Below are 22,362 nucleotides of genomic sequence, written 5' to 3'. Positions count from 1 at the left end.
AGCCAGTCGGGATTCGTCTAGCTTGTGCTGTCTAATCCTAGCCGATAGGGGACGACACAGCAGCAGGGACGACCCCCTTGTCTAAGCGTAAGTACCCCTACCCCCTTGTCCAGGCATGCAGCAGCCATCACTGCTCTGTCCATGTGCCCTTCACCCTTCTCTAGAAGTAAACTGCCTTGCGGAGAGGACATGTCTTCGAATGCTATTTATTTTGTGGCATCGAAATTTTACTTATAACAACCAGTATTGATGCATTATTATTGACTAAAGTTTATGTTTTATTCAGATGTTATTAGCTTGTACCCAGTGTCTTTTTTTCTGTTTCAGGGTTCCACATTAAGTCTAGTCATGTCCCCATAGTTTCCACTAGACTGTGACAGCTAAGTTTTTGATGACCTTGACAGTTGTGAGGTGTACTGATCAGTTATTTGGTAGAGTGTTTCTCGATTGGGATTTGTCAGATGGCTTCTTCATGACTCTCCTGAGGTTATGGGGTTTGGGCTATCACTTAATTCTAACTAGGGTGATTCTTGTTTTCTAGTTTTCTTTTAAGGGAAAAACAAAAAACATGTATATTTCATGGATTCGGTATCTTCTCTTAATTATCTGAGGATATTATTTTTATGATACATAGTTTTAATCTTTGGTCCCTGTTATTGTCTGTTTCCTCTCCTATTTTGTCTATTCATTTGATATCTGTCTTTTAGTTGGTCATCTCTCAGATACCTGTGGTCTCTGGCACACACAGCTGATTGGAAGCTGAGTGGGCTCTTCAGTGTGGGTGCCTGGGTGGGAGGCTGGCCTTTTCATTTCTTGAGTCCCATGTTGGTACGTATAGTTTTTCTTTCTCTGGGGCTGGTTTTTCAAGAGAAGACTCCCTCACCTTTGCCTGGGGAGTGGAGGGTGGTATGTTGTTTGTCTGCTGCCCTCCTATGAGGAGTGGCAGAAGTGAGGGGCCTGAGGTTTCTGAGGTTTGCCACTCAGGTTTTCTCTTTGCTTTTTGGGGGGTCTCCTTTCCCCGCCTCTTCCCCCTCTGACCCTGTGTTCTTAAGTCTAGACTTTCTCTTGTTTAATTTGGCCAATGGGAGCGGGAAGGGGCCGTGGGTGTCTAGCTGTTGCACATGCAGCCTTCAGCCATTTCCCCTACCTCTGCGTTCCCGCCTTCCCCTTTCGTGCAAGGTGCCTGCCACCTCCTAGTCCCTCCTGAGCCTTCTGATATTGTGGGTGAAGGGAAGTTTTCTCCTCTGCAGTCCTCGTGGCACCTTTCAGTCTGTTAAATCTGTTCATACTTGTGCCGACTCTTTGCCAAAACTGTCCCTGTTTGGGTTCTTTGATGTTTGTTTTCATTTTAGGGGTTTTTGGAAGGATGAGCTGTACAAGCCCTCAGTCCTTCTGCCATGTTTAACTAGAAGCCCCCTGCATTCTAAATAGTGTGTGTGTGAGTCAGATGGAACTGAGTTAAGGGCTGTTTCTGGGATGTGTGTACATGGAGATACATGCACAGCCCTCTTTATGTACATGGGTGCTGGGGTTCTCTTGTCAGAGCACCACTCTGCTGCCTTTTCCCCATGATTGAGCATGGCTTTTTGTGTCAGAACTTGGAGAACTGCCATTTGCTGTGGTGGCTGCAGAGCATGGTGAGGCCCAGAGGTAAGGCTGGTTTTGATGTCTGGTCATTGGCACAACCTTCTTACACGTATAGAGGGTGAACCTCTCTGTTCCTCCGTCCAGACCTCTTGAGAACGGCAGCCCAAAGCCCCGGAGGCAGAGAGTTCAGCCAGCTGCAGGGGGTAATGGCGTAACCACCACTATCTGCTGTGCTCCTTCATGCCAAGGAGCATTGCATCAGCGTGCTGGTGTCATACCTGGTGATCATCATCTCTTCCTTCTAAAGCAGCGGCCTGTCCCCACTTTGTTGTTGAGAGAACAGTAAGTGCAGGTGGTGACATTTGGCCCTCAGCCCCGTCTTCCTTCTGGAAGTTTGTGTGTAGAGAAAGCTACTGCCTGCAAGGGAGTTCATCCTCTATAGGGAGTGTTTGCCGTAGAGAGGCCGTTAGTTACCTGGAGGTTAGGCGGGAGTTTAGAGTCAGTGGTGGTTATTATTTGGAGAATGATGGAACCAATCTTGGTTTCTTTACTATCCTGCGTTTTTTTCTGTGAGTCTCTGTGAGGACATAGGGTTTAGGAACATGGGGAGGAATGCTTTCTTCTGGGCTAAAGGAAGTCATCTGCTGCCAGAGACAGGCCAGCCTAATTTGTCCTCTTCTCTTGTGCCCAGATTCCAGCTTGCTCCAGGTGATGTCATTCCTGCAGGGGAAAGGCTTTGGGTGTAAACAGTGGCGCTGCTGGGTAAGCCAGGGACAGCTGCAGCTGGCTAGGACGTGGCCTTCCTCCGTGTGCTTGCACTCAGCTCAGCCTTTCTGCCATCCTAGGTTTTCTTTAAAATGATTTTTGTAGTTCTAAAAAACAAATAGCAAATGTGTTTAGAATTAATACGCAGTGTTTTATGACCCTTACTGCTGAACTCTTTTGAAATAGGAAGTGAAAACACAATAGAACACGGGTAGGAGGCAGATGATGAGTCTCGTAGAGTGACAGCACCCGGAATTTCAGTGAAATTGCTTCCTATGTGTGCTGGTGAAGAGAGATCCAGGGATCTAATCTGGGAGCTGGTTTAGGGGTGATACTTTTCTGTAATTTTTTTAAGCTTTATAGTTTTTCCGTATCAAACATATATTCCTTTTGTTACTAAAAAATGTGATGGAGAAAGAAGGGAGCAGGACTGGGATAATCCACTTCCGTAAGGCCATCTATTATAACATCAGAGGGTGACTGCGGTGAATAGCTGCGTTTATTGTCCCCAAGTGGGAAGCCTTGAAACTGGGGCAGTTTAGTGTGGTTTAAATTAGTCACAGTGGAAGTGTTTCTCTCCAGAGGGTTTTCTGAGAATCACCCTGCATCTCTGTCTGTCTTCCTGAGAATTAATTAAAGGGGTCTGCCAGCAGATCCTAAACATCTGGGAGTTTGTCCTCGTGGTGTTTGAAGGTCTGCTGTCTGTACCAGCACCCTTAAGCTGTGAGAAACCAACGTGGGGACGGGTTCCTGGTGCACAGGAGGAGGTAGAAACACAGTTGCCTGGTTTGCCCAGAACCACCCGAGCAGCCCTGTTGGGGAACAGAGGCTTCCCTGGCTGCACGGGAGTCTGGAGAGATGAGTGCTGTTGAAAACTGACATTGGTGTGGGCGGCAGAACAAGAGCAGAGCCATGGTGAGGTGACATCTGCTGTTGTCGAGTGAGGACAAGCGCTGGGTCAAGTGCGGGGTCTTTGTTCTCTCATTTATTCCTTATAGCAGACCTGGGAGGTGGGAGGTGAACACGGTACGTTCATCTTAATCCACAAGGAAATAGACCTAACGTCATAGTCAGTGTGGAGTGGAAGCGAGGTGCAAACCCCGGGTTTCAGAGATGAGGCTGCTTGGGGTGGGGTGGGGAAGAGCCCGGGTGGAGGCGTGTTGATCGTGATGTGGAAGGTATGCGAGCAGGTGCTCCCCATGGTCTGTGTTGCTGTATGAGCCATGGTTCTGGTGGAGGGGGACCCAGCTGACCATGTGGTTTCAGCAAGGGTCTTGCAACTAAGTACCAGAGAACACCCGACTGGGAGTGGGGAGTGTTTCTGTGTCCACCACACACCTCAGTGCTTCTTTGTTTTTGTTTTTCTCCTATTTTAAATTTGTTGCTTCCTATATGTGCTGTCTCCTCGGGGTGCGTGGTCTTCTGGGGGTGGCTCATGTCTCCCATAAGGAACACTGGGTTACCAGGAACTCCACTTCCCCTGCTCTTTTGTTTCCTCAAACCTTATTTTCAGGCCGTTTATTCTTGGAGAGTTTGTGCAGTATTCTGCGGGCACCTCACTTATTTGGGCTTCTGCAGGTGGAATGCCTGGATTGTGCTACGACCAAGCCCAGGCTTCAGCTTTGCAGATGGGCCAACGCCTGGCTCCTAGGGAACAGAGTAATGTGCGTGCTTTAGGGCTCTTTGAAAGCCACCTCTGTTTTTCTTTTCTTCTTCTGTTTTTTTTTTTGAGGTGGAGTCTTTCCCAGTCACCCAGGCTGGAAGGCAGTGGCATGATCGCGTCTCACTGCAATCTCAGCCTCCCGAGTAGCCGGGATTGCAGGCGTGCACTACCATGCCCAGTGTTTATCCAGCCTGCTGTCAATTTCCATTCCTGTCGAATCATGATTTTTAGTATGTTTGGCCTAGCAGTGGGATATTTCTGTTCCTCTTTAAAGAGACATTCCACCTTCCTCTCTTACTGCCTCTAGCCTCATGGCCAGGGCACTTTGCAGCACTCACTATGTTCCCCCGAGGTCAGGCCTTGGGCCTTTGTCACTATTGTGAGTGGAGGAAAGAGCCATGAAATCTCCAGGTGTCCTTCTGGGAAAAGAGTCGGAATTGGATTTGCATTGGGTGTGAATCTGGCTGTTGGTGGCATGGTGTAAATAAACTGCTTGTTTTTGAAGCTGTCCAGCACCATCATCTGTGCAGTTGGCCAGAAAGCAGCTGTTGGGCCTGGGTTGACTCACATCACAACCCATCGTGCCGCCTTTCATGTCTGCATCCGCGTTCCCACTGGGAAAGCAGACTCCAGGTCGCAGGGCATTCAGTCTGCAGCCTGGCGTCCGATACAGCCTGGGCTCCAAGCCTGGCCTTGCACTCGGCAGCCTTGTGACCTTGGGTGCATTACTTTTCTGTCCTGATTGACTGAACCTTAATGTCGCTCTCTGTCAAACATCCAGAAAGTGCTGTTGTGAAGGGGAGTAGAGCACATGAGCGCTTAGCAGGGTGCCTGGCCCTCGAAATGCTGGCAGCCACTTATCAACTCAAATGCTGCGGAGCCATGGAGCCGTAGTGGTTCCTGGTGAGAGACGGGTCATCCCAGTGTTCTGGTCAGGCATCTGACACTGGCTGGCACTCAAGTGGAGTGAAATTAATCCTTTTAACCGGAAGTGGCTTTTGATACAGGGCAGAGATGTTCCCTCGGTGGACAGATAGCAGGAACCTGTTGGCCAGGCAGGCACTGTCTGAAGAGATGGGGCTTGGATATGAAGTTGCCGTTGTTGGCGAATCTTTCTGGTTGTTTTTGTTCCAGCAAAACCTGGGCGCGCTTCTTTAGATTATGTCCCAAAATATGCAACCTGGATTCTTTTTCAGTGTTCTTTTCTCCATTCATTTGTTCCCAAATCTATCTTCATATGGGTTTTAGGCCCTTTTTTCATCTGCCTAATGGCAATATTTTCTTTTAGGCGGGCAAATTTTGGAACGCTCTATCTAGCTGTCTGTGGCAGTGTCTCTAGGTGGCTGCTGTGGGAAAGGAGGGCTTGCAGCAAGGGGGCATGCAGGCTGGACTTCCTCCCAGCATGCCTCATGGGCTTGTGTCTACTTCATATGTCATATTGAGCTTCCAAATCAGATTCTGTTGCGGGGAGAAAAAGAATTCTGTTGCCTAAAAACGGAGAAAAGGTGAGGTAAAGCCGTGGCCGTGAGCCAGGTTCGACTCATGCTTGCCTGTGAGGACCTGATGTCTAGTCCCACAGACCCAGGGAGTGATGCAGGGGTGAGTCAGAGTTGGATGGAAAAGCCTCAGACACACCAGAGAGCTGTTCTCTTGTCTTAGCCGGCTTACTGGTTCACTCTTGGATGCTCACCGGTGCCTTCTTCCTGCCGTCAGATGGGCTAGGTTAGCTTGGGGTATGCGTGTGTGTTGATGGATGGAAACTCAGCAGGTATTTGAAGCACAGCAAAGCCCTGCTAACTGGCCTGATGTTTGTGAAATTCAGCTGGCAGGCAGTGCAGCCAGATGGTTGTGGGCGGGGCCTGGTTTCACACTCGCCAGGTCAGTGGAGATCCTACAGTGGGAGGAAATCCTAATGATTCTGGTTTTATTTTGGAGTTGTGTCCAGTGAAAGGTCTCTCAACTGCTCTAAAGCAGGTGTGCATAAACACACTTTGTAAAGGGACAGGCAGAGTAACTGTTAGAGGTTTTATGGGCCATAGATGGCCTCTTGCTTATTTTTTTTCAGGCTGACTGTAGTTTGCCAGCCCCTGCTCTGAGGAACATCGAGGCTGAAAGAATCTCCACCAGTGCAGTCTTCACTGTGGAGAGTGTGATTGTCCTCGTAGGGGCTGCTTTCATTCACTGTAGCAGTGACTTGCCTGGTTGCTCATTGGTATCCTAAGTTTATACAGGAAAATAGGATCCATTCTCAGGCTTGTAAGAAGTGGTGTATTCCACAGTAAGCCATTTTATTTTTCTTTATTTCTTTCTTTATTTATTTTTTTGAGATGGAGTTTTGCTCTTACTGCCTAGGCTAAACTGCAGTTGCGTGATCTTGGTTCACTGCAACCTCCCGGGTTCAAGTGATTCTCCTACTTCAGCCTCCCGAGTAGGTGGCATGCGCCACCACACCCAGCTAATTTTTTGTATTTTTAGTAAAGACAGGGTTCCTCCATGTTGGTCAGGCTGGTCTCGAACTCTCGACCTCAGGTGATCCACCCACCTCTGCCTCCCAAAGTGCTCGGGTTATAGGTGTGAGTCACCACGCCTGGTTGCCATCTCCTTTCTGGGGTGTGTATGTGTGTGCGTGTGTGTTTTGTTTTTTGAGACAGATTTTTCCCTCTGTTGCCCAGGCTTGAGTGCAGTGGCCCAATCTTGGCTCACTGCAACCTTCACCCCCCAGGTTCAATTCAATAATGCTCCTGCCCCAGCCTCCACAGTAGCTGGGATTACAGGCATGCACCACCATGCCCACCTAATTTTTTTTGTAGTTTTAGTAGAGATGGTGTTTCACCATGTTCAGGCTGGTCTTGAACTCTTGGGCTCAAGTGATCTGCTCACCTCAGCTCCTCAGAGTGCTGGGATTATAGGTGTGAGCCACCTTGCCCAGCCAGTAAACCATTTCTGTTTCTGTTGCTGTCGGTTGTCAACATTGATGGGCTTGATTTTAGGGCTGGTGCTTGGCTAGGCCACCCCTTCAGTAGATGAGGAAACTGAGATCTAGAGAGGCCAATAGTGTGCCGGACAAGTGCAAAAAACTTGGTTAAAAGGTAGGGGGCACTGGCTGAGTGCGGTGGCTCACGCTTGTAATCCTAGCACTTGGGAGGACAAGGTGGACAGATCACTTGAGGTCAGGAATTTGAGACCAGCCTGGCCAACATGATGAAAACTCGTCTCTACTAAAAATACGGAAATTAGCCAGGTGTGATGGCACACACCTGTAACAATCCCAACTATTTGGGAGGCTGAGGCTGGAAAATTGCTTGAACCCAGGAGGCGGAGGTTGTAGTGAGCCAAGATTGTGCTACTGTGCTCCAGCCTTGGGTGACAGAGTGAGCCTCTGTCTCAAAAAAAATAAAAGATGGGGGACGCTAAAGAAAAAATTGTACAAGTGGGTTAAGTGCAGATGTTAGTCTGATGTGTTTCTTGTACTGGCTTCACCAAGGCTCTGTGGTTGGAAGGGGTGGAAAACATTTTACCTGGAACATAGGAGGTACCCAATTACTGTTTGTTGGTTGGTTGAATTTACTGAGAGGACATAGTCCAAGCAATAGTTATAGACAGACTAACATCTCTTAAGCACAATTCTAAATTCCCAGGACAGTGTCTCATGTTTGAGCAAGATTTTTTGTTTGTTTGTTTTAAGACAGTCTTGCATTGTCACCTGGGCTGGTGTGCAGTGGTACAATCTCTGCTCGCTGCAGCCTCCGCCTCCTGGGTTCAAGCAATTCTCCTGCCTCAGCCTCCCAAATAGCTAGGATTACAGGCGCCCACCACTACACCCGGCTAATTTTTTTTTTTTTTTTTTTTTTTTTTTTTGTATCTTTAGTAGAGAAGGGGTTTGTTTTACTATGTTGGCTAAGCTGGTCTCAAACTTCTTGACCTCGTGATCCACCTGTCTTGGCCTCCCAAAGTGGTGGGATTACAGGCGTGAGCCACTGTTAGTTTTTTTTATTTGTTTTGTTTTGTTTTTTGTTTTTGTTTTGAGACAGAGTCTCACTGTCACCCAGGCTGAGTGCAGTGGCACAACCTTGGCAGCCTGCAACCTCTGCCTCCTGGATTCAAGTGATTCTCCTGCCTCAGTCTCCTGAATAGCTGGGACTGCAGGCATGTACCACCACCCCAGCTCATTTTTGTATTTTTAGTAGAGTTGGGGTTTCGCCATGTTGGCCAGGCTGGTCTCAGATTTCTTGCCTCAGGTGATCCTCCCGCTTTGACCTCTCAAAATGCTGGAATTACAGGTGTGAGCAGGCTCTCCTGGCCTGAGCAAGGTTTATTTGCTTTTGTTTCCCCCAGGGTGTGGGGAAGTAGGAATAGAACCTTCTCAGAGAAGTGTGGTGTGTACCAGGTAGTTACACTGAGAGCTGTGTATGTTATTCTACCCTCTGCCCACAGGCCTTGTCAGCAAAGAGTCAGAGAAAGATTTATTTGTTACTGGTAAAATAGTAGAGGCCAGGGCTAACAGCTTTTAAGAGGACTTTTTAGCAACATTTATACAAACAAACTATTTCTGATCACTTTTCAGAATTAAATGACATTTTAGCGGGACATGGTAGTGCATGTCTGTAATCCCAGCTCCTTGGGAGGCTGAGGCAGAAGAATTGCTTGAAGCTGGGTGGTGTAGGTTGCAATGAGCCGATATCATGCCACTGCACTCCAGCCTGGGTAACAGAGTGAGACTCTGTCTCAACAAAAAGGAAAAAACATGACATTTGATTTAAGAAATCATTTCATGTTGCCAGGCACAGTGGCTCATGCTTTTCATCCGAGCATTTTGGGAAGCTGAGGTGGACGGATCACTTGAGGCCAGGAGTTTGAGACCAGCCTGGGCAACATGGCGAAATCTTGTCTCTACTAAAAATACAGAAAATTAGCCCAGGCTGAGTGCAGTGGCACCGTCTTGGCTCACTGCAACCTCTGCCTCCATCGTGGTGGCACACACCTGTAATCCCGGCTATTCAGAAGGCTGAGGCAGGAGGTGGAGGTTGCAGTGAGCTGAGATGGTGCCACTGTACTCCAGCCTGGGCGACAGGGAGAAACTCTGTCTCAGAAAAAAGAAAGAAAAGAAATCAGATGAAATCTCCACATGCCTGATTTGTTAAATCAGAATGGCTGGTAAATCTTTCCTTCTCTTGCCTTCAATTTTGTTGTTGTTGTTGTTGTTGTTGTTGTTGTTGTTGTTTTTGAGACAGGATCTCGCTCTGTCCTCAAGAGGCTTGCAGTCTAGCAGGATGCTCTTATTAGTTAACGACTTTTGGGGAGTGGGACAGAAACTCACTAGACGTAGCCTCAGGGAGGGAGATTTAAAATGGTCCATGAACCCCAGGGCAAGGAAGCAGACAGGTCCTGGGCACCACAATCAGAATCAGGCATGTGGGACCGACTCCCGTCCTGAGCATTGCTGCCCTTTGCTCTGGTGCAGGAGGTGGGGTCTGGGGAGGGCTACTGGGGTCAAGTGGCTGCTGGCAGGTAACTTGGAGGCAGTGAGCGCTTGGAAGCGCTTTTGCTGGTATGTTTCTTCATTGTGCCAGACTCTCCTACACACGCTAGTACAGTCAGCATCCTTGGGCTTGGCCGCTGAATGTGGGCGGCACTCCCATCATTGTGACATCAAAAATGCTCCTACACATTTTCAAACACCCTGGTATTCCTTGGCCCATGGCCGCAGCTGAATAAAGTGAGATTTGGGTGCAGGAAGGGAGTTAAGTAACCAACTAGGATGGCTGAAGCCATGCGGGGAGGGGAGAAGTTCCTCGAAGAAGGGTGCAGTGTTGGCCACTTGGTTGTGTCACCTGCTCATACAGATCCGACATATGACTGCTCATCTCTCAGCATTCATCTTCCTGCATTCTTTGTGAGCATTTCCCGATAGGAACTGCACGTGAATCTGACCGTCAGTGACTGGCAGATCTTAGGTATCAGTCAGCACCTGTTAAAAGAATGAAAGGATGGTTTGCACACTTGCATGTTTGACATGGGACTGGCTCAGTCAGCGTCTTTCATCTCACTTGTTTTGGCCCCTGTTTGTAATTGGTTTCAGCTACCTGTGTTTTATTTGGATCACAGTGTAGAGTTTTATCTTTAAAATCATTCTTTGGAGTACATATTTCCTCCCCACAACATGGGTGTGTTCCTCCTGGCCTGCATGGTGTCAGAACAAGATGGTGAAATGGCAAGCCTTGCTTCCGCAGCTATGACCAAGTGCCTTTTACCAGTCAGTGGCAAAATGAGGGGTCATAGTTGTTGCCATTATGTCGTTGAAGACATGTTATCCATATGCCTTAATTATTGCTTTAGCTTTGTTTTCCAGGGAGAAGTGATGGTCACCCAAGTTTTGTTTTTTAAGTGATGGGATCTGCCTCTGTTGCTCAGGCTGGAGTGCAGTGGCCTGATCGTAGCTCATTGCAGCTTCAAGCTCCTGGGCTCAGGTGATCCTCCTGCCTCAGCCACCTAAGTAGCTGGGACTGTAGGTGCATACCAACATGCTCTGCTATTTATTTATTTAGAGATGAAATCTTATGCCACCCAGTCTGGAGTGCAGTGGCGAAGTCTCGGCTCACTGCAACTTCCGCCTCCTGGCTTCAAGCGATTCTTATGTCTCAGCCTCCCCAGGAGCTAGGATCATAAGCATACACCACCACGCCCGGCTAATTTTTGTAATTTTAGTAAATACGGGGTTTTGCCATGTTGGCCAGGCTGGTCTTGAACTCCTGACCTCAGGTGATCCACCCACCTCAGCCTCCCAAAGTGGATTATAGGTGTGAGCCACCACACCTGGCCTATTTTAATTTTTTTAGAGACAGTGTCTTGCTATGTTGACTAGGCTGGTCTCAAACTTTTGGCTTCAAGTAGTCCTCCCACCTCAGCCTTGCTGAGTAGCTGGATTACAGGCATGAGCCACTGAGCCTATCAAGTGTTTCTGTTTTTTGGTAAGGAAGTTTAGAACCTATTGCCAAGGTTGGGTATGGAATAAAAGGCAGCACACCTGGCTAATTTTTGTGTTTTTAGTAGAGAGGAGATTTCACCATGGTGGCCAGGCTGGTCTCGAATGCCTGACCTTAAGTGATCTGCCTACAAATTGCTGGGATTACAGGCATGAGTCACCACACCCAGCCAGTCACTTAGTATTTGAATGAATGAATGAATGAATGAGTGAGTGAATGAATGAACTGGTGGGGAGACTGCTAACAGACTCATGGACACCTGTAGAACATTAGAAAGTGGCAGAGGAAGGAAGCTTCTTTCTTGGAGATCTTTTCAAGGTTTTCCCTTGAAAGGGGCAAGTACAGGTCGGGTGCAGTGACTCATGCAGTAATCACAGCACTTTGGGAGAGCCAGGGTGGGCAGATGACGAGGTCAAAGAGATTGAGACCATCTGGCCAACATGGTGTAACCCCATCTCTACTAAATATAAAAAAATAGCTGGGCATGGTGGCACATTCCTGTAAACTCACTACTTGGGAGGCTGAGGCAGGAGAATCGCTTGAACTCAGGAGGTGGAGGTTTCAGTGAGCTGAGGTCGAGCCACTACACTCCAGCCTGGTAGCAGAGCAAGACTCCATCTCAAAAAAAAAAAAAAAAAAGGTTGTGGGGGACAGGTGCAGATGGCATAGCCCTCATGTAGTCTCTCCCTCACCAGCCCTAGGGAGTTCTTGCTTTCTTTTTTCCATGCTTGTACCTTAGAGAGCCCTTTTGTTGCCTGAGCAGATGTTTTCTCTCTGGGTACTAGTTGTTTATTTTGAAAAGTGCTTACACCCAATTATTTCTGAAGGACAATTCTTTGGTTGCCCTCCTTTGATTTGGTTTTGCTTGTCTTTAAGATGAACAGTGTGGTGTAAGTGTACCTCCCCTATTCTGCCAGCCTTATTTTCGATGTTATACATAGATGTCCTACAGGTGCTGAGCATTTATTTTTGCATCTTGAACTGTCCTTGACTTGGAGATGGCTCTGTTGAAGTTTACATGTCAGCGTAGTTGGTGTGCAGTAGACTCCACCAAACTCAGAGTGAGAGGAATGAATAGCAGATGGGGACTTGGAGTACTCCACAGATCGCCTCGGGGTGTCTTCAAAATGCCCTGTGAATGTGAATGAACAGCCTTGGGGGCAGTGAGAGCATTTTTCTAAGGACAGTCCAAAGCTGTCTTCAGGTCTTCAAGGAGGTCCATGATTCCTGAAGGATTCACTCTGTTGGATCAGAGGTTCTGCTGGAGTGACACTTTTTTTTTCTCTCTCTCTATTTCAAAGGCAGATCGGGAGCGGTGCCAAGAAAAATTTCTTTACTAGATGACATTTCATCGCAATGTCCGATCGTTTGGGGCAAATTACCAAGGGCAAGGATGGGAAAAGCAAGTATTCGACTCTCAGCCTGTTTGATAAATATAAAGGAAAATCAGTAGACGCAGTTAGATCCTCAGGTAAGGCTCGGGGTTCAAGGCCAGTTCCTCAGACTTTCTCCTAGTGACAAACTCCAGAAACCCAGAGTCCCCCACCTGGTTAGACAGTATGGTCCTGGCACACCAGACTTCTCAGCATGAATGTAGAATCACCCTCTACTTTCTACTTGAGGTGTGATTTCAGAGCCTTGAGCATCCTGATTCTTCCTGTAGTGGAATTATTTCTCCATTGATTAGCTTATTGAACCTGTGGATATTTTCATCCTGATGGGTAGACTGGGACTTAATATGCATTAGTGTTAACCTTAAAACAATTTTTTTTTTGGCTGGGCGAAATGGCTCACACCTGTAATCCCAGCACTTTGAGAGGCTGAGGCAGGTGGATCATGAGGTAAGGAGTTCAAGACCAGCCTGGCCAAGACGATGAAACCCCATCTCTACTAAAAATACCAAAAAAAAAAAAAAACTAGCTGGGCATGGTGGCAGGCACCTGTAATCCCAGCTACTCAGGAAGCTGAGGCAGAGAATTGCTTGAACCCGGGAGGCGAAGGTTGCAGTGAGCCGAGATGTTGCCACTGCACTCCCGCCTGGGCGACAAAGCAAGATTCTATCTCAAAAAAAGAAAATAAAAATTGTTTTTAAGTATTTATTTATTTATTTTGAGACCAGGTTATGAGACTGGCTAATTTTTGTATTTTTTGTAGAGACAAGATTTCACCATATTGGCCAGGATGGTCTCGATCTCCTGACCTTGTGATCTGCCCACTTCAGCCTCCCAAAGTGCTGGGATTACACGTGTGTGTCACCACACCTGGTGTGTTATTAGCCTTTTTAGCTTTCATGGTTCTTGATATTCTGGAACTTGCTGGAAAGGTCCATATTGATCCTGTCCACACCCCATGAAGACTTCATGAATGTCAAAGGATCCCTGTTCAGTCTTGGTTTGGGTCTAGGCAGAGCTGTCCATAATGAGACCAGAGCTGTCTCAACTTACAGAGAGGTGTTTCCTGTCAGCTGGAGGTTCCTGGACCTGGTTCCTAACCCATGTCATAAAGTCCCCGAGCCTTGTCCTGCCAACTAGTGAAATGGAAGCCTTTGTACAGGTTTCAGCAGCTCCTTTGTCCCTGTAGTCGTCAGTGGAGAGCTTATAAAGTGATTAAAGTGATGCCAAACATTTGTTCCACTGCTGGTCTGCCCCTTGCTTTTTGTTTGGTTAGCTTTGTCATGATCACTTAGAGTTTGAAAGAACAGCTGAATGCATCAGGCCTCTTCTGTGACTTTTCTGCATGGTGTCTGTTCCCTGCCCCTCTCCCTGCAGTTATTCCTAGACATGGCTTACAGAGTCTTGGAAAAGTTGCCGCAGCCCGGCGCATGCCACCGCCTGCAAACCTGCCAAGCTTGAAGTCTGAAAACAAAGGAAACGACCCCAACATCGTGATAGTACCCAAGGACGGGACGGGATGGGCAAACAAGCAGGATCAGCAAGACCCAAAGAGGTAAACAGAGGAGTCGGGTGCTGAATGGGAGCTGGCTCTGTAGGGGTGGCCCCGGCATCCTTCCCTTTGGCAGATGGCACTGCTAGTCTTGGAGCAGCAGAACTGGGAAACTGGGAGATGCAAATGAAGCTGCCTCCTCTCCTGCCCTGGTGGTTCATGTGTTTCTTGTTCCCTGCCTTCATTTTTCCTGGCTTTTAGAGCCAGTGGAGCAGCACATCTGTGGACAGCCTTGTCCCCAGTGACCAGTTTTCCCCTGTGCCTTATTAGGAAAGGCCTCATCACCCCAGAAGAGCTTATGCAATGACTCAGAGCCGGTTCCTTTAAGAAACACTGTTGACAGAGCTGGGGCTTGAAAACTTCATTCCTTCTGAGCTGAGCTTGGCAGAGAAGCATGCAACCTCCCTAATTGTGGGCCTAGCAGCTTCCCAGACAGGAGACTTGTGCTGTTGCTCTAAACAGACCCAGTCACGAGTAAGAGGAGCACAGAATCCTCCATTATCATTGTACTGCAGCCTCCCTGGAGGCTCACCTCCTGCCAGCACAGTACTTAGAGAAGCCCTGGCGGGGGCTGAGGGTAGCATGGTGCTGTCATTAGAGAAACAGCCCCTGTGTGGTGGGCTGAAAACACAGGGCCTGGCTGCCTAGGGCCCACTTGGCATGGCTGCACCCTTGCCTTCTACTGCGAGTGCTCTCTGAGTGTTCAGCCAGTGCTAAGACTATTCAGGAAGAGGATGTGTTCAGGGAGGGACAGGGCCTTGCTGAGGCTGGCAGGCAGAAACTACTGCAGGGGTTTGCCTGTTGAGGAATGTGAACAAAGCTGTCTGCCGGCAGCGCCCTCCTGGCCTCCCTACTGATGTAGGAAACTAGATGGTAAAAGGGACCCAGATATTAGCCTGCCTATCCCAGCATCCTCTTCTGTGCTGGAAATGACCATGGCAGCTTTTGTAAAATTGTTCCCTGTAGTTACTTCAGACAGGATGTAGAGACTGAGCTAGTTATTCAGCTAGATGATTATAAAGTAATAATCAAAATATGGCCTTAGAAGTTATTTTTTAAATGTTTCTAACAGTTTGCTTAGGGATCGTATTGATGGGCAGTATAGCATGACTTTTGAAATCTGACAGCCTTGCGTGGTGTTCAGCTATACTGCTTATTAGCTTGATGGAACCTGGAGAATTGTTTGACTTCTGAGCCTCCCTTGAAATAGGAATGATAACCTGCCTCTGCTGGTGTTTCCGAGGTATCCATGAGACATTGATGGGCCAGCACAGGTCAAGTGCTTAGCCCAAACCTGGCACAGAGGAGGGGCAGATACTGGCAGCTGTCATCATTCCATTCACATCACGAGCTGTGTAATGACATGTATATTGCACACTTTAATGGAAGGACTGAAGCACCTCTGTACCACCAAAAGTTCTAGAGAGGACAGAGTGTTACTCCCTCCTGATACCCAGCCTTTACTCTGCTTCGGTGGCTCCAGTGAGGTCCAGTTGCCAGGAGTGAGGTGAGGGCGGAGCTTTGATTAAGGCACAGGCCCTGGTGTGGTTCTCTGCCGCCCTGGGGCCACATCCTCCCACCAAGGTATCAGGTGGCAAGTGGGCCCACAATGTGGGGACTCAGTTCTTAGATTTGGAGAACACAGAAGTGCCACTACCGAAAGCTGCTCTTTTAGGTAGAAGGAGCTGTGAGGACCGATCATTAGCGTTCCCTTTGTAATAAATCATGAACGGTGTGTGAGTTGCCTGGGTTAGGAGAATCTTGGAGGAGGGTGTCTGTAGAGTTTGGCTTCCATTTACAGATAAGCCACTTCCATTTACAGATAAGCCAGGGGCGTGGCTGCCCTCCTTGAATTTTGTCCAGTAGAAAGTTGGATTCAGTGAGTGGAGCACTGAGTTAGAGCAGAAACCTTAATTCGGCCATTTCTCGTCGCCTTTATCACTTTACCTGTGGAGTGTAAATTCACTGACAGCCTTTTTTGGGGAGCAGCCTGGAAATAGCTTTTAAACTTCAAAACATCTTTTGATCCAGCATTTCTATTTCTAAAGTCATATTCTGTGGGATTACTTACAGAAAAAGTGTGCAAAAATATGTAACAAAAAAAATTCTCGGCTGGGTACAGTGGCTCACGCCTATAATCCTAGCACTTTGGGAGGCCACGGCTGGTGGATCACCTGAGAGTCAAGAGTTCAAGACCAGCCTGGACAACATGGCGAAACCCCATATCTACTAAAAATACAAAAATTAGCCAGGCGTGGTGGTGCATGCCTGTAATCTAAGATACTTGGGAGGCTGAGGCAGGAGAATCACTTGAACCTGGGAGGCTGGGGTTGCAGTGAGTCGAGATCACGCCACTGCACTCCACCCTGGGCAACAGAGTGAGACTCCATCTCAAAAAAATTGAAAAAAATTCTTATTGTAGTTATATCTGTAATGGGGGGGGGGGGAACCCTTATGAGAGATTGGCTAAATTACGGCCTGTCTAGTTCTGTTGTGTGGTCATTAAAAGCAAAAGGAAGATTCATGTCTGTGGTGGTGAAAAGACCTTCAGATGCATGAAGTAAAAAAAAGTCATGGAGCTATATGTATGGGATTACTACACTTCTGTTAGAAAAATACTATATTCCTGCAGTGTAAAACTCTCTGCCTGTTAAAAACAAACAAAACTATATTAACAGATGTAGAAAAGTCTGCTTGGAGTTTCTCTCTGGATGATGAGATTGTGATGTTCTGTGTTACCTACTTTTATTTATAAGTTTATTTTTACTATAAGCATGTACTTATTTTGTAAGCTAGGAGGAGGTAAAAAAAAAAGCTCCCTGAGTAGGTGTGGTCTCTGGGTCTGGAGGAAAGGCCACAAGCCCTTCATTTCAGGGACTTATCCTCCCTGTTGGCAAATCCCTCATCATTTGCATTGTTTACAGTGAGCTTTCAGTTTTTGCAAACAGAAGGCAGAAAAGTTTTATTTTTTAAAAAAGAAAGAGGCCAGATGAGGTGGCTCACGCCTCTAGTCCCAACTACTGGAAGGCCAAGGTAAGAGGATTGCTTGAGGCCGGGAAGCAGAGGTTGCAGTGAGCCAAGTGTACCCTGCTATACTCCAGCCTGGGCAATAGAGTAAGACCTCCCCCGTCTCAAAAAAAAAAAAAAAAAAGAAAGCAAAAGAAACGGCAGAAGGCTGTCTTATGCTAATTTAAGATGTCAGTGACTAGACCTTAAGCATGGTTTGTTTTCTCATTAGTTTTTGCTAGCATAAGAATCTATTGGGGGCTGAGCGCGGTGGCTCACGCCTGTAATCCCAGCACTTTGGGAGGCTGAGGCGGGTGGATTATGAGGTCAAGAAATCGAGACCGTCCTGGTCAACATGGTGAAACCCCATCTCTACTAAAAATACAAAAAATTAGCTGGGCATGGTGGCGCGTGCCTGTAATCCCAGCTACTCAGGAGGCTGAGGCAGGAAAATTGCCTGAACCCAGGAGGCGGAGGTTGCGGTGAGCCGAGATCGCGCCATTGCACTTCAGCCTGGGTAACAAGAGCGAAACTCTGTCTCCAAAAAAAAAAAAAAGAATCTATTGGGGAAAGTCATTTTTATTGTCCAGATAAGGTCTGCTTCCTGTGAGCAGCTGAAAAGCTATGGCTCCTGGGAACGCAGAGACCTGGCCAGGGCACTCTGTGCGGTGCCTGACCCCACTGCCCTGCCTTTCTTTGTCTAGTTCCAGTGCGACGGCCTCTCAGCCGCCGGAGTCGCTGCCGCAGCCGGGTTTGCAGAAATCTGTCTCCAATTTGCAGAAACCGACACAGTCAATCAGTCAGGAGGTAGGTGCTGGGACCCCATCCCGACTGTTTCCTGGGCATGGTAGCCTCTTAAGTGTCCTTGTCGCTGGGGGCTGGGAGGAGTTGCTACTGAGAACTGTGGTTGTGCATGACCTGTCTATTCCAGAGGCACGCTCGATGACTGACTTTAGAAAACTGGCATGGGAAACTGTCGTGGTCACTGGTGAAGAAATTTAATCTGCAACTTTTGGAAAAAGACCTTAGACACAGACTAGGATACAGGTGCCTACTTTGGTTCCTGCTGATTTGCTTGAGACTGGGTCACTTAGGCTGTGCTGCAGACTAGATCAGGGTTTCCTCAAGTGAACTCCCTGGAAGCTTGGGTCACAAGAAGACAAAAAGTGGTAGGCTACAGAAAGGTTCACTGGCCAGGTGAGTTTGAAAAGCAAAATGAATCAAGCTCCTTTTCTACAGTACTTCTCAGTGTCTTTCATATGCTAACGTCTACTGTGAGTTTCGGAGAAGAGGATATAATGTAATGGGCAGCATACCCCAAATTTATTTGTCCTCGGAAACATTTCTTCACTGAATATTTCTAGGGACTAATGTCTCTCAGAACATTGCTTTGGGAATACGAAGCTACAATCCTTTATTTGTTGATACATTTTAAATGTTTTTCAAAGCAAAAAGTAATGATGTAGCCAAGCAAGAGCTCATAATACACTCAGTCCATCAGAGTCTGGCTACAGGTTTCCAGAGATAAGCAGGAGGATATACTTAGCCGGAGCTAGAAATCTAGATGATAAGTTTATGAATTTTTTACAAGACAAAAAGAAATGTAGACATAGATATCTTGTATTCACCAGCTCTCTTGATAACTGGAATGAATATATTTTGGTTTTGCTTTGCTACCTGGGCAGTGTAGGCTCTCAAATGTCATTCCCTCTCTGCTTTAACCATACTCAGGGAAGTCTGTGGATTTGCCAGGACACCCTCTCCCCACCTAACACTGAACTGTGCTTTTAAAATTAAAAGCAAAGAAGAAAAGAGATCTATAATCATGCAAGTCACCCTTTTCATTGGCCTGAATCCACTGGCACATGTAGGCCAGTCAGAGTATTTAGAGTTGAGTTCTTGCTGTTGCCCAGAATTTGAAAGAAACGGAGTGAGCTGCTAGAGCTCAGATATCAGATTTGGCTCTGAAGCCTCTTCTGTATGTGCCCGGCCCCACCACTGGGGACTGTGGGTGAGGTCCTGGGCATCTGTTTGAATGAATTGCTGAAGGGGCAGCACTACACCAAGGAAGGGCAACCCATCCTGGAGCTGGCACAGGGCCCACCTTATCCAGTACTCAGCATTTCTTTGCTGATACCTGGTTTTCTCTTATATGTGAGGGGTCAGTAGGAAGAGGCGCCCAGTGTTTTGCGAGTTTAGAGCATCTCCATAGAGGGATCACAGCAACTCTGCTCTTGGGATGAAATTTGCTAGCAGTCTCAGCAGCCTGCTTGGTCCTGTGGGTGCTGTTTCTAGAATAATGCCAGGGGAGTCATCCCTGTAACTGCAGAGGCGAGAGGCGTGGAAAGATGGGGTTATATTAGCATATTACAGGCCCTCAGTGGAAGGCTTGTGTGGTGGGGAGCTCCTGTGCCCCCTGCTTAGTGCTGGATCTGAAGACCTCCAGCCCACCTGTGGGACGTGTCTGACCCCAGTTTCACTGCCTAAATTGTGCCACTGACCCTGCCCTTTCGTAGTCTGTGGCAGGGAAACTGTTAGGTGCCCCCGGTTGCCCATATGAAGCACTCAGGGCAGCTCTGTGATAAGTAAATGGATTGCTGTAGCTGGTCAGCTCTGCATCACAGGCCAGAGAGCCAGTTATCTGCCTTGTGAGTGGATGGTGCTGGTTGAGGCGGGTGGGGATGGGAGGGAAAGGGTATTGATTTAATCTGGCATTTCATCCAGTAAGTGGGGAAACTTCATGCTGCAGCAGCTTTGTTTTGTGTATTTTTATGTTCAGTTAGAAAGGCTGTGAGTTGAATGTTAGTTGACTGGAAAGACGGGTGAGCTTCATGGTTAGGGATGCAAAAGGGCACTGGACATAGGCGGGGTGGAGGCTGGTCCTGGTCCTGCTGTTCTGCATCTGACTCACTCTCCTCTGAGCCTTAGTGGGGGATGTGAGTAGAACCTTCCCAGGGTGTGGTGAGTATTCGGTCAGACTGGACGTGCCATACATAATGCTGACCCTGGTGAGTTTTCAGCAGAGGTGAGCTGGTGGGGTTCTCAGGAGGGCAGCTGTGCCTTGTAGAGTCACAGCCACTGCAGAAAGCGCTGCAGCTGGCCCACCCAGTTAGCTTCTTTGCGTTCTTCATTTGCAGTGGCACAGTTTTAAAGACACATGCTGGAATTGGGCCTCAGTCTTTGTCTCTGGAGCAAAATAAAGTATCTCTATTTGGGCACAGGAAGTTCCAGAGCATAGCATGGAGGGAGACAAGTTTGGGTCCTGGCTTTGCTGTGTCACTGTCTATGTGACTTGAAGCCCATCACTCCCCAAGTCCTGCCCCTTGACTGTAGAGCGAGGGTGGCATTTTTTGGCCCCTGGGACTGCTGCGTGGAGTGCGCGTTCCAGGGGAGGTTCAGGGCTTCGCTGCTGCTCAGAAAGTGGTGATGGATGGATCCGTATAGGGTTTGAATCTAAGGTGCTGGCCTCTTGGCACCTTGTTGTAACTGGCTATTACTGTGCGGCGGACTTAGGGAGCTGGCCCTCTTATTATTCTCTTCCTTCTTTCAGAATACAAATTCAGTGCCAGGTGGACCAAAGTCATGGGCACAGCTGAATGGAAAGCCAGTAGGACACGAAGGTGGTAAGTGTGCACCTGTGTGTGTGTTTGGAGGTGGTGGGGAGGGGGAGGTAAATGCCTTTTTCAGACTGTCTAGTTGGGTCTAGGCACCCAGAAGCTTTGAGGACTCTCTTCCACAAAGGGGTACCATTCCGCAGAGCCCTTGCCTGTGCACAGTGGGGCACTGGTTCTGCAGAGGTGCCAGCTCTTCGGTTTCTTGGAATGAATGCTCTTGCTGAGACAGAGGAGCGCTGACTGGGCCATGTTGCTGGTGGACTCCTGCCTACTCTGTGGGGTTGCCAACACCATCTGCTTCCTCTTTCCTGGGACCAAAGGAGGGAGGTGTTATGTGGCTTGGGTTGATGAAGGAGCCAGCCTTGGAGTCGCAGCGGCCCTCCTGGAGGACATTCTACCCGAGCACTCTGAGGGTTATGTGGTGTTACCAGGAGCGCTGTGCCCACCACACAGGAAGCTCCCACAATGCAGAGCCCACTGTGCTGCTTCCATGAAGTAGCTCAGGATAAAGATGAGGGTGATGGACCAAAGGAAACAGTGTTCAGAGTTTTAAAATAAAATTCACGGGAATTACACCTTCACACTACTTCCAAGGCAGGCCTAGAACAGTGGGCTAAAGCAGTTTGGGTGAGTCCTATTCAGCCAGGCTACCCTCCAGCCCCCTCAGTCCTTGGAGAATATGGGTCAGCACATGTTCTTGAGAGAACCAAAAGATCGAGGTTTTCTACATGAGGTCTTCTAATTTTTGATGATAGCTTGAATGTTCCTAGCATATTGTGCTGCAGACCAAACTAGGCAGCAGCTCTGAGTGAGAAGGAGGGTGGTCTTGGTGCGGACACGAGGGAAAGCCCACAATTCGCTTTCTCCTGTAAAGCACACTGACTGTCCTTTTTTACCTTTTGCCCCCATCCTGATGTCACCTTCTGTGCTACCCCTGCCAGCCAAGGCTTCACCAGACTTGGTCTTTAGAAGCATATATTAGAAAACCAACTGCACCCCCTTCGTTGGCAACCCCTTCGTTACTCGAACGTCACCCCCAGCCTGCCATGTAGGAGGTCCTGCCCCTTATGGGTTGAAATCCCTGTGCTCAAAGGCTCTTCCCTGTCTCCAACGGGAAATGACTGATCCCAGTTAATTTCAACACCCCAGCTTCTCCCAAGGGGCTTGGGGTACAGACTGAAGTTACATGGTGTTACTAGGTGCACTTGCCTGTCAGTAGCTGCGACCACAAGTGTGTACCACCACATCTGGCTGACATTTTTTTTCCACAAGATCTCACTATGTTGCCCAGGCTTGTTTAGAACTCCTAGGCTCAAGCATCGTCCCACTTTAGCCTCCTTAGTAACTAGGGCCTGGGACCACCACACCTGGCTTATTGATTGGTTGATTGACTGACTGAGACAAGATCTTACTATGTTGCTCAGGCTGGTCTCCAACTCCTGTGCTCAAGTGATCCTCCTACCTTGGCCTTCCAGAGTATTGGGATTATAGGCGTAAGCCACAGTGCCTGGCCCCAAAAGGGTCTTTGAAGATGCTTTATGAAAACTTGTAACTGGTTCTTTGGCTTTCCATATCTTATATTTCCATAAGGTTACTTTTTTTTTTTTTGAGAGAGAGAGTTTTGCTCTGTCACCCAGGCTGGAGTGCAGTGGTGCGATAGCTCACTGGAATCTCCGTAAAGTTAGAATTTTTAGAAGTAGATAGAACATACTAATTTTTATTTAAAAAGAGTGACGATTTAAAAAAAACCCTGTATAAATTGGCCCAACTCCTATAGAAGCCAGTTTGGCACTGCCTGGCA

At 47.9% G+C, this 22,362-nt stretch overlaps 1 protein-coding gene across 19 annotated transcripts in view; it reads left to right on the top strand.

Moving 5' to 3' along the window:
* Window positions 1-22,362, top strand: part of PRRC2B (proline rich coiled-coil 2B) — a 118,527-nt gene that overhangs the window by 36,873 nt on the left and 59,292 nt on the right. For 18 of the 19 annotated variants that reach the window (XM_010341451.3, XM_074394603.1, XM_039461244.2 and 15 more), the window contains 4 exons: window positions 12,300-12,469; window positions 13,767-13,944; window positions 17,652-17,754; window positions 20,498-20,570. In XM_010341451.3, coding sequence (XP_010339753.2) covers window positions 12,355-12,469; window positions 13,767-13,944; window positions 17,652-17,754; window positions 20,498-20,570 — 469 coding nt within the window. In that variant the 5' untranslated portion in view covers window positions 12,300-12,354. The remainder of the gene's footprint in view (window positions 1-12,299; window positions 12,470-13,766; window positions 13,945-17,651; window positions 17,755-20,497; window positions 20,571-22,362) is intronic. The other variant, XM_039461243.2, reaches the window with a different exon arrangement.

Source organism: Saimiri boliviensis, chromosome 2 (assembly GCF_048565385.1).
Source record: "Saimiri boliviensis isolate mSaiBol1 chromosome 2, mSaiBol1.pri, whole genome shotgun sequence".
In the NCBI taxonomy this organism is placed as follows: domain Eukaryota; kingdom Metazoa; phylum Chordata; class Mammalia; order Primates; family Cebidae; genus Saimiri; species Saimiri boliviensis.
Note: the sequence above shows the minus strand (reverse complement) of the source record. Positions and strands in the feature narration are given on the sequence as shown.